Source organism: Lactuca serriola, chromosome 4 (assembly GCF_051521515.1).
Source record: "Lactuca serriola cultivar US96UC23 chromosome 4, Lser_US96UC23_V15, whole genome shotgun sequence".
Lineage (NCBI taxonomy): Eukaryota > Viridiplantae > Streptophyta > Magnoliopsida > Asterales > Asteraceae > Lactuca > Lactuca serriola.
In genome coordinates, this window is record NC_136411.1 from 167,405,760 (window position 1) to 167,417,659 (window position 11,900).

Sequence of the window (11,900 nt, forward strand, 5' to 3'; positions counted from 1 at the left end):
AAAGCTTCACAACCCCAAACATTGGTATGTGCCAACGAGGGAACCTTCCCTGTCCATATCTCATGAGGTGTTTTGGCAACCTTATTTGTTGGGACTAGATTAAGAATGTGGGAGACAATCTCTAAGGCATACCCCCAGAATGACATTGATATGTGCCAACGAGAGGAACCTTCTAATCCAGATGACCAATAGCCTTCGTCGCATTCAATTGTATGTCTAGCCATAAGACACATGTTTCTTCCAGTGCTCACATCATCTTCATCACCATATGACCAATACCCTTCAACATCCATTGACACAGTGGTGACAAACGCTTTTTCACTTGTAGCCAATTCCTGTGCTCGTCGAGCATAATAAGCAAAGTCCTTGATCTTGAGTTTCTATGTGACTTCAGCCATACAATCTTTGGCAAAGTGATTTCCATTACCATACTTATGACAAACGACCTTCAGTTTGTCTAACTTCGGATTCTCACGAGATTTCGAGAAATGACTTGGTGATGTTTGGTTTGTAGGCAGGTGGATTCTCAAAAGGTTTGGTAAATGGTTGAGGATTTTTTTGGCGAGGATCTTGGAAACAGTTATTATATGGTTTATGAGTAGGATTCCACGGACGCTTGTATTTCATGGGTAACAAAGCAAATTATTGTTGAAAGCAAAGTTCGGATTTCATTTCTTCAGGATCGAGGTCTTCATCAAACTGATAGTTGGAATGTACAGGAGCGGGTAAAGTTGGTGGAGAGGGTTGAACAGATGGAGTGGAAGGGACAACAACTTTGAAAGGTTCGGAAACATAAGGGTTCAAAACATAAGGATCAAAAGAACTAACAAGAGCAAGTGGACCTCTTGAGAGTTCTCTTAATGTTTGTGCAACATTGGATTCATGACCTTGAGGCTCATCAAATAGTTGGTAGAGCTTCAACTTCTTCAGAGATCCATTACTCTGAAGACATGATTTCATGTTTCCCCATCCTTTACCAAGACTGTTAATGTACTTGAGATTGTATTCCAATGGAGTTCGGACAATTCCATGAGCTCTCATGTTGTTGACGACAATTCGGTATCTGTTGGATGCCGAGGCAACTAATTCACCAGGAGTCGTGGTGAAGGTATCGAACTCGTTGACAACCAAAGTTAGACGCTTATCCTTCACATTTTATGATCCTTCAAACAGGTCTTCGAGAGTGTCCCAAATCTCTTTAGCAGATTTGCACAACTTAATGTGCTTAAAGAGAGAAGGGGAACACCGAACACCATTTTGGAAAATGCAATTTGATCTGCATGCAGTTTCTCGATGTCATTAGTGGTGAAAGGTGCCTGATGTTGTTCTTCTTGGCCCATAAGAGTTGCAGCAACATCTCTTACAATTTGTCGGACTGAAACATGTGGACCTTCTTTCACCGATCTCCATATTGCTTCACTTTTTTACTTACCAAGTAAGAATCTTTCCATTTTGACTTTCCAATGATCATACTCTTCAACAACTAGCAGTGGGGCAGGAGAAGGGCAACCTATGCTATTTTCTATTTGCATTGAATACATTTGTTGAGAATTAGGAGCAGCCATTGAAGTTAAGATATGAGAGCAGAAGCGGTATAAAAAAGAACTTTTATCCTGAACACAAAAATGATTGAAATACCAAGGTAATTTCAAATCAACTATAATCTATTTCTATGGATTCAAAGGAAAACCACTCAAGCTCTGATACCAATTGTGAGTTCAAGAATCAATACGCAAGGACAAGGTTTGAAAACTAAAACCTTGAGTTAATCTTTAAGATCAACGTCTGCTCTTAATAAGTGGTTCCAGTCGAATATGATAATACCAGTTAAGACTTGAATGAAGAGAATTTTTAGAGTATAATCAATGAAGAGAATTTTTAGAGTATAATCAATGCAGGGATATGTAAAGAATAAGAAGAATGTTAAGAAAGAACTTTGACTTGAAGGAAAAGTGAAAGTGATGTAAAGAGAATAATTTCTATCTTTGGAGTAAAACGTGAGATGTTCTAATTGCTATTAAATGAAGAGTCATTCACTCCTTTTATAATGAAAGGAGGTACACAGTACAAACCGAGAAACATTCCTAAGACTGGATAATACACAGTGTTAGACAAACTGTTATCTAAAAGATACATAAGTAACAGTCATATGAACTGTTACATCACAAATAACACAAAATACATTAATTGTTTGAACAGACAGCTAATCCCAGAATTTCCCTTCATTTCAGAATGTTCTTCTCATCTCGGACCTTCATCTCATCTCGGACTCATCTACTGACTGTGGAACCTGTTTGATTGCTAGAGGTTCACTTTTCATGATTCATCAATGACCATAATCAAACAACCAATGTAGCAACAATCAAAGTTCCTGGTCCCCAATCACTTCCTCAAGATCCTAATCGTCAGGATCATGACATCAGGATCCTCCACAAAAGCTCAAAATCCTAGATCTAGCCCATTGTGGAGTATCTCCAAAATGGCATGATTCCAATAGAAGAGAAAAGCGATAGAGTGTTCCGGATGAGGATCTCGTGCTTTGTGATGATCCAAGGGAAGTTATACAAGAAATCCATGATTGGTCCATACTTGAGATGCTTGGAAAGTCATGAAGCTACCAAAGTATTAAAGGATAAACACGAAGGAGATTGTGGTAATTATGTTGGGGGGGGGGGGAGATCCTTATGCTCCAAAGTATTAAGGGCGGGGTACTACTGGCCAACAATGAAGAAAGATGCCTTCTTATACGCACATAGATGTGATGCTTGTCAAAGGCATAGTAATATCCTTCATCACCCTACAGAACCATTACATCTTATCATTTCCCCTTGGCCATTCATGAAATGGGGAATGGATATAGTTGGCAAGTTACCAAAAGCTCTTGGTGGAAAGGTCTTCATGCTAGTAATGACATACTATTTCTCAAAATGGATAGAGGATGAAGCCTTTGTTCAAATACGAGACAAGGATGAGTCTATCGTAACCAGGTTCGGGATCACTGCCGAGATCATATGTGACAATGGATCCCAATTCATAAGAATTTATTTTTCAAAATATCTGAAAAATAAATCACATATTAAGAAATAAGAATTTATTTTTCAAAAATATTGTATTATAACAACAATATAAAACAATTTATACCTTTCTACTGCCTCTAAAAGTCAAAATATTGAAAAATACAAAAATCATAACTCAGAAGTTCAATAGATAATTAAATGTCTTTATGCTTCCTGATTCACATCAAAAAACAAGAACACAAAAGTTTATAAGACAAATTAAAAAATGAGGATAATGCAACAAAATTTGAGACAAACAAATGAGAAATTTATACCTTTCTTGAAACATCCCAAAAATATAGTCCAAAAATTTCGTTTAATTTCATTAATAAAAACCATAAATACCATCCATCATATAAAAGTCATAAACCATGTTTATGAAAAATAACATAATATCTGTCAATGTATTAAAATCATGTATCAAACATCAGAGTAAATTCTCTCAGGCTAAAAGTTGTGGTGTGTGCCATGCAGTCATCCCGAGCTCTTCCCCTTACTAGCGGAAGTACCTGAAAGCAAAACTTAAATTTGTAATCACGAAGCTTAGTGAGCCTGCCCAACTACCACATACCATAAACATATCACACAAACATATATTGTCCCCACCCCTGCTACATCGGGTAATAGCCTCACATCGGCTTTCTAGGCATCGGGCCCTGCCCGACATCGAGCACATCTCGGAATACATATGAGCATAATCAAATAATACACATAGAACTAAACATATAACATGTAAACATTCCTCGGGCCCCGCCAGACAACGGACCGTAATCCGGAAGCATACTAACATTCCTCAAGAACCGCCTCGACATCGGATCGTAATCCGGAAACATACAAATACAAACACATGCAAGAATAACAAAGACATCAAGCATACAAGCATTCCTTGGGACCGCCCCGGCATCGGATTGAAATCCAGAAAAACATAAAAACTTACTTTGGGCCCCACCCGACATTAGATTGTAATCCGGAACTACTACTAACTAAATGGGTTGACCTTGGTGCCTTAGACCCGTTCCTACTGGAAGAGGACTCACCTCTCAAACTGGCTGCTGAAAACTCACGCGAGGAATCTCTAGTGGCTGCTCCAACGACTCCCCGACTATCATTATCACAATAATCACTTAGTAAAAAAACTGATAACCCTTCTAAGGGTAAAATGACCATCTCTTATGTCAAGATCCCTTCATGGGTCATCCTTGGTCAAGTTAAAGTCCCAGTCAAAGTCAACGCTCAGTCCAAGTCAAAGTCAACATTTGAGTTGACTCAACTCGTCGAGTCAATCCCATGACTCACCGAGTTCCTTTGCAAATCTTAGTCGTGAAAACACCAACTAACTCGTCGAGTCCCTTCACAGACTCATCGAGATCCACCTTGTATAGAATCGGGACAAACCTACTCAACTCGTCGAGTCCCCCCCTGGACTAGGGGTGTAAGTAAGACAAGCCAACTCGCGAGAAACTCGAGACCGACTCGGAAAATACTCGAAATCGACTCGACCTTAATCGAGCTGAGCTCGAGCTCGAGCTACTCGAGTACCTTATCGAGTCGAGCTCGAGTACTAAAATACTCAACTCGTAAGGCTCGTGAGCTTAGTCGAGCTTAGTGTAATTTACATATATTCCATTTATTTATAATTGTTCATTTATAACATATACGTCATTTTTTTATAATTATTCATTTATGACATATATGGTTGATGTTATATTGATATTAGGTGATTAATAGTGTTTTTTGGTAGTTTGGAAATTTGCATGTAGAATGTTTAATATTTCTTACTCAATTTAGTGTTTTTGATTTTTTTTTAATATTAGTCGAACCGAGCCGTGCCGAGCTCGAGTCTGTCAAGTATTTCATGAGTCTGAGCTCGAGCTTAAAATCAAGGCTCGAGTCAAGTTCGAGCCGAGTTTCGAGCTCGAGTATTTTAGTCGAGCCGAGCTTCGAGCCTGGTAGTATTTGACTCGACTCGACTTGTTTACACCCCTACTCTGGACTCACCGAGTCCCCCATCTGTTTGGGCTATCTTAATGGATTAAGCCTCAACACTTTAGATCCAAGCTTCATACTTCTTAATGGAAACTTTACCTGTTAATACCTCTTCTTAAAGGGTTTAGCTCAAACCCTAATTCTTTGGGACCTAGAACTTGGTCCTTAAGCCATCCACCCACCAAACTAAAGCTTACAACCACATATCTGAACCCCTAACACTACCTGGACACGTAAAGTTCCCACCTTTCTCTACATGCATGGCCTTTTGGGGCTAAAAAGGCCAATATGACACTCTATGGATTGCATGGGGGCTCCAATGGCATAAAGTTTGCACCTTTATGTCATATCAGCCCTTCAAGGTCCTAGATCTAGAAGAATACCCACTTGGGTCGATCAATATCCAAAAGCTAGCATGCTTGGACCAAAAACCCTCATAAAATGGACATAATGAGATCTAATGAACTAATAACCAAGGTAGAAACTTGATTACCAGAAAATGTAGCAAATGGTGTGTAGTTTCTGGATTTACTCTTTCCCTGTTGAGCCCTCTATCTTCTTTTTCTTCTTCCATAAGCTTCAAAAGTACACAAAGATCACTCCAAATGGCTCACACTTTCAAATAAAGCTCTAGGATCTCGTGGATTAGGGTTTGGGACATGGAGGTTGGAAATGAGGCCAAGGGGTGGGGGTTAAGGAGCTTAAATAGGGTGCAAAACCCTGAAATTAGGGTTTCCTTCAGGCAGACCTACTCACCGAGTCGAGGGCTCTCGACTCGTCGCGTAGATATCTCAAAAACCCGCACATATTCTGCCCACTACTCAACGATTTAGGGCCACCAACTCGTCGAGTTGCTCTTCCAAAGTGAATAAATAATGAGTTAAAAGCATACCAGGAACCAGGTGTTACATTTCTATTGCCTCTGAAAGTCAGTCTAGATAGTAAAAAAGACAGAAATCAAAACTCATAAGTTCAATAGATAATTAAATTTCTTTATGCCTTCGGAAAAAAAACAAGAGCATGAAGGTTTAGAAGACAAAGTAAGAAAAAAAACAAGGATAATGTAGCAGAAATTTTAGCTAAATCAGATACAAAGCAGCAACAGATTTTGACTCTTTTTAACTGAACTCGCATTCAACATGTGTATATATATTTGCTTAAATCAATGAAAAGAAATCAGAAACAAATAAGAAAAAATGAAGTAAAGAAAAACTAGAAAAGAACTCACTAAAGATATGAAGAGTGAATAGATTGAGCCATTCAAAAATCAAAAAAATCCAAGTGACATGTCCTTTCTTTAATTCTTTTGTTGTCCTCGTGCTTCAGATCGGAGGTTGGAACTCAAATTGCGAGATTAAAACTTGAAAAAAACAAACTCAGACAGCAGGTGATGATCGATTGAGTGCACAACGGGTTTAGAGAAACCGATAGAATAGAAATCAAATATATATTTGATTTAGAATGCGAAATTAAGAATACAAATCATATACCAATTTACTGATTTAGAACTCGACTCCTTGATCTTCACATACTACTCAACGATTTTCAAATTTTAAGGGTGTTATCGAATACCAATTTTAACGATTGCAATTCTCAAGAACTTCAATTATTTGACGGATGTTTCCGGTGAAATTATTCCCTTAGACATTGATTTATTATTTGACACAATGGACTCGACTTAATATTGGGCCATCATAATATATACTAATACATATTGGATAAAAATTATGCCTCTAGTTTTTTGATGCCCTTGGCCTTTGCCTAACTCGCCCATGTATTGGGCCGATCCTACGTTTCATGTTTCTCATTTGCTGACTATGTAAAAAGATGATGTGGTTTTCACATATGATCCTACTTGGCTAACGTCCAGGTTAAATTGAAACCTTACGTGGATTTGTTCCTCACTTTCCAGTGTCGCTCTAGTGGTTCATCATCCCAAGGGAACCTTGCTACTTATCCACAATATCGTCTCCCAAATGAAACTTTCATTGTCCTGCTTACACCATTTTGGGATGATAAATCATTAGAGCAACTTTGAGAATCCATTGCACAAAATCGTGATGCTGTGAGAAAAGAAAAGAAAAGAAAAAGAAATAAGAGAATGAGTACAAATCTACATAAGATTTTAATTTAACCTAAATATTTGCCAACTAAGATTTTAATTTAACCAAATGAGAAACATAAAACACTGAAACGAAGCAAACCAGTCGATTCGATAAATTCGAAACAATATTGTAAACTTAATGATATAATAGGAAAAAAACACAATATCAAAACTAAAATTTTGTATACATTTAATGTCTTTTATAAAATTTCCCAGGTTTTTATAAAAGATGCTCAAATATATTTGGATTTCTCCAAGATAACCTATTATATACAAACAAACAAACGTTTGAGAGTTTTGGCAATTGAAAAGCTATAGTTAAAAAGTAAAAGCTGTCTAGATTTCACCAAAGCTCAAGGGGAAAAGAAAAACATAGGGCAGAGAGAGGAAAAAGAAGGAGAAAATGAAGGAGAGAGGCGGGAAAGGCGGAGGTCAGCCGTCGGTGAACGAGCGATACTCACAGTGGAAGACTCTCGTCCCCATTCTCTACGACTGGCTCGCCAACCACAACCTCCTTTGGCCCTCTCTTTCTTGCCGGTTCGTACACTATATTCCAATTTCTAGGGTTTCTTTTTCACATCTGCATTAAATCCACTATCTCTTCCTCAATTTCATCACTACTATCTGCATTTGTTTTACTTTAGCAATTGAGTAGTAACAATGAACTCCTTGTACCTACTAATTAGTAATTAGGGCGATTGATTGATCTTACATCCTCGTTAAAAGCCAATTTGACAAACGGAGACATGGAAAGTTTGAACTTAATAACCTTCTTGAAACTTATTCTCAACTCAGTTGCCACCATTATGGTTTCCATTATCTCACTGACCTTTGTGAATAGGAATATGTTTGACTAGTAAAATAATATACTATTAACTGAGCTTATTTTGTGCTTTAAACGTGTCATAGACTTTTACATTCGCTATTTTTTGGGGGAATAAAGTTACAACATGCAATTACTAGTAACAAGTTGTATGTTCACATCGACTATTTTTTGTTAATAGATGGGGGCCACTACTCGAGCAAGCTACTTACAAGAATCGCCAAAGACTCTACCTCTCTGAACAGGTATATGATGATGCTTACTGAAATCTGTTGTTTGTTCTTATTGCATTCTTGAATTTCTTTAGTTTAAAGATATATAGGTTTGCTTTTGTCAGATACCAAGTATTATTTTTTATTACAAATACCAAGAAAGTGATTTCTAAAAATAGTTTTCTTGTATTTTATTGTTTTCTCATATCTCTAAACCTTCTTCCAGACTGATGGTAGTGTTCCAAATACACTTGTGATAGCAAATTGTGAAATTGTTAAACCAAGAGTTGCAGCTGCAGAACACATAGCACAGGTGAGTCCATAATAACTCCTAATTGTAGTTTGCAATATACTTTTATTTATTAATGTTTTTTAACATTCTACTTTCACTTCTTTCTATTACAAACATTCTACTTTTAACTGTTTCCTTTGAAAAATCTACAGTTATAGCATCATGCTTTCAAACTTCTCTTAATCTATGGTACAAATTGGTTTTTATTTGGATGACATTGCTATAATTGGGTTCATATTTCAGATTGTAACAAGAAGAATATGTTATTTCTTGCATTTAACCCTTCTTTTTTATATCTCTTACACAAACACCAACTTGTGATTTCTAATTTTTGTGAATTAGTTTACTGACTACTACTGATGTTGTTGTAGTTCAACGAAGAAGCAAGATCTCCCTTTGTGAAGAAGTTTAAAACCATTATTCATCCTGGAGAGGTATTCTCTATTTTCTTTATGATGTTTTTCATAGATTAAGGTTAAATAAATAAATAAATATTTTTTTATTTGACATGTAATTGTATTTATGAAGGTAAACCGCATCAGGGAGCTTCCTCAAAACAGCAAAATAGTAGCAACACACACAGACAGCCCTGATGTATGCATTTGTTTTCCATTTTTCATTTTTGGCACTTCATTTTATTAGTTTTTGATGTATTCTTTTAATGAAATATAATTTTATTAAACCAGGTCCTAATTTGGGATGTTGAAGCTCAGCCCAATCGCCATGCTATCCTTGGAGCCACAGAGTCGCGTCCTGATCTGGTGGGGTTCATTGTAGACAATCACAACACAATTAATACATTTTGCACTTCCTTCTTTCATTTTTCTTTATTGTGATTTGTGGGTGTTCTTTTTTTTCATCTGGGTCTGTATAATTTTATCTAAAGTTGATTCCTTTTTTACCCTTACAAATCTTTCAGATCTTGACTGGTCATCAAGAAAATGCAGAATTTGCTCTTGCTATGTGCCAAAGTGAACCCTTTGTGTTATCTGGAGGTGATCTATTTCAAAACCATTCTTCAAGAAAATTTCTGGAAATAGAAATACTTTTATTTCTTTTATTTATTTACTGAAACTGTTATTTTATTTTATTTTAGGCAAGGATAAGTCAGTTGTTTTGTGGAGTATTCAAGATCATATTTCCACTTTAGCAACAGATTCAGGGGCAACAAAGTCTCCTGGATCTAATGGTGGTAAGAGCCCAAAGACTGAAGATAAAGTTACTGAGAGCCCTAAAATTAAAGCAAGGGGTATCTTTCAAGGGCATCAGGATACTGTTGAGGATGTACAATTTTGCCCCTCTAGGTATCATATCATGAAAATGGTTTTTTCTTCTATCTTCTATTATAGTCATGACACTGTTTGATTTACATTTACTAAGTGGAAGTTTGTTATGTGGAATAGTGCACAAGAATTTTGTAGTGTTGGTGATGATTCTTGTCTTATCCTTTGGGATGCAAGAACTGGATCCTCTCCAGTTGTTAAGGTCACTTTAATTTTCATTAAGTAATAAAGTTTGAAAAATTCTTTTGTTTATAAAATGTATTTTTTTAGTTTATTATATGTATGATGGTTTGCAGGTGGAAAAAGCTCACAATGCTGATCTCCACTGTGTTGATTGGAACCCGATTGATGAAAATTTCATTTTGACTGGGTAAATCATGTCACATATGACATATCTCTATATTCTCTTACTTTTTTCTTTTTTAATTTTTTTATTATGATTTTTAATTTAATGTGTATGTGTATGTAATTTAGGTCTGCTGATAACACTGTTCGTTTGTTTGATCGTCGAAACCTTACTTCCAATGGGATTGGATCACCTGTTCACATTTTTACAAACCACAATGCTGCTGTACTTTGTGTACAGGTATTAAATAAATATATTTTAAAAAAGATGGTTTTACCCTTGTTCACTATTTCTAAATTCCAATTACTTTGTATGTTTCAGTGGTCTCCTGACAAATCATCCATCTTTGGAAGCTCAGCAGAAGATGGTGTCTTGAACATCTGGGATCACAATAAGGTGTGTCAACTCAACCAAAAACCACTTTTACTTTTATTCCATTTTCCCCTATTCTTTTCTTGCAACAAATTGTTTTTTTTTTTTTTTTTTAATAAAATGTTTGTTTGTTTGTCTACAGGTTGGTGAACGTTCTGGTCCAGCCTCAAAGTTTGCACCTGGCTTATTGTTCAGACACTCTGGACATAGGTATATATATTTAATTTTAATTAATGGTTTTGTTGTTTACAGAAATAAAAAAATAGATAAAAATTGAAACAAGATTATATTGTGCTATGATTGCAGGGATAAGGTGGTTGATTTCCACTGGAACTCGCATGATCCATGGACAATTGTCAGTGTGTCGGATGATGGTGAAAGCACAGGTGGCGGTGGAACTCTACAGGTATATATATCACTCATTTATTATTATTTTAGTTTTTATTAAAATGTTTTTAGTTATATTGATTAGTTGAAATGTTTGTTATTTGAATGATGATGTGTGTAGATATGGAGGATGATTGATTTGATTCATAGACCACAGGAAGAGGTGATTAACGAGCTGGAGCAGTTCAAGTCCCACATTCTCACTTGTTCAACCCCTTGAGATCTTAAGATTCATTATCATACATCAATTATGATTTATGATTTATGAGTTATGTTATGTTATGTTATGTTAGGATTTGGCTTTGTGTTGTAGAAACAGAAGAGCATTATGTCATTTTAGAGTGTGTGTGATTTGGCGTTTGTTGGCTTTTTAAACTATCTAAGAGGCTGTTTGCTGGCTTTTTAAATTTTCAGATTCAGAGCGCGTTTGATAGGCTCTTAATTGTTCAGCAGCCTTCTAATTTTTAAAAGAAAAAGTTGTATCTGAATAAAAACAAACATGAGAGTCTTCAGGAAATACCCTAATGTTTCAGCAAACGTTTTTTTTTTCTTTACACCACAACCTCTTTTCCCTCCCTCCTATTGTCATCTCCGGCCTCTTAAAAATTCAGACTTGAAAATTAAGACCTTTTACAATAAAAGATCTTAAAAGTTCAGATCGTGTCAAAGAATCTCTAATATTTGTTACCCGATATCATAAATAATTAACTATAAAGTTGTTTTACATGCTTTCTTTTGATTAGAATCAATCCCAACTGCGACAAACCCCAATTAATTTCTTCATTTTCATGTTTTCACCATGCGTTAATCAATAAATTAACATGGTATCTTAGTTTATCAACACAACAAATGAAAGTTATAATACCTTTGGTATCTTATTTTATCAAACACAACAAATGAAAGTTAGAATACCTTCACTCTCAAATTTTAAATTAACATGGTACCTTAGTTTATCAACACTCAACTATTGCTCAAAATACCCAAACTACCGTTAAGTCAAACTTGGTCAAAATCAAAGTCAAAGTCAACGGGACAAGAA

The 11,900-nt window shown here is 36.0% G+C and overlaps 1 protein-coding gene across 1 annotated transcript; it reads left to right on the plus strand.

The window, feature by feature from the left end:
• The first annotated feature begins 7,467 nt into the window (after window positions 1-7,467).
• On the plus strand, window positions 7,468-11,274 carry LOC145102896 (WD-40 repeat-containing protein MSI4-like). The gene is made up of 15 exons (XM_079040406.1): window positions 7,468-7,683; window positions 8,151-8,214; window positions 8,408-8,494; window positions 8,845-8,907; window positions 9,002-9,067; window positions 9,160-9,234; window positions 9,393-9,468; window positions 9,570-9,777; window positions 9,877-9,958; window positions 10,053-10,126; window positions 10,231-10,342; window positions 10,424-10,498; window positions 10,617-10,684; window positions 10,781-10,880; window positions 10,983-11,274. Exons 1-15 carry the CDS (start codon window positions 7,550-7,552, stop codon window positions 11,079-11,081), a joined length of 1,383 nt encoding a protein of 460 aa, XP_078896532.1. The 5' UTR covers window positions 7,468-7,549; the 3' UTR covers window positions 11,082-11,274.
• Window positions 11,275-11,900: the final 626 nt, after the last annotated feature.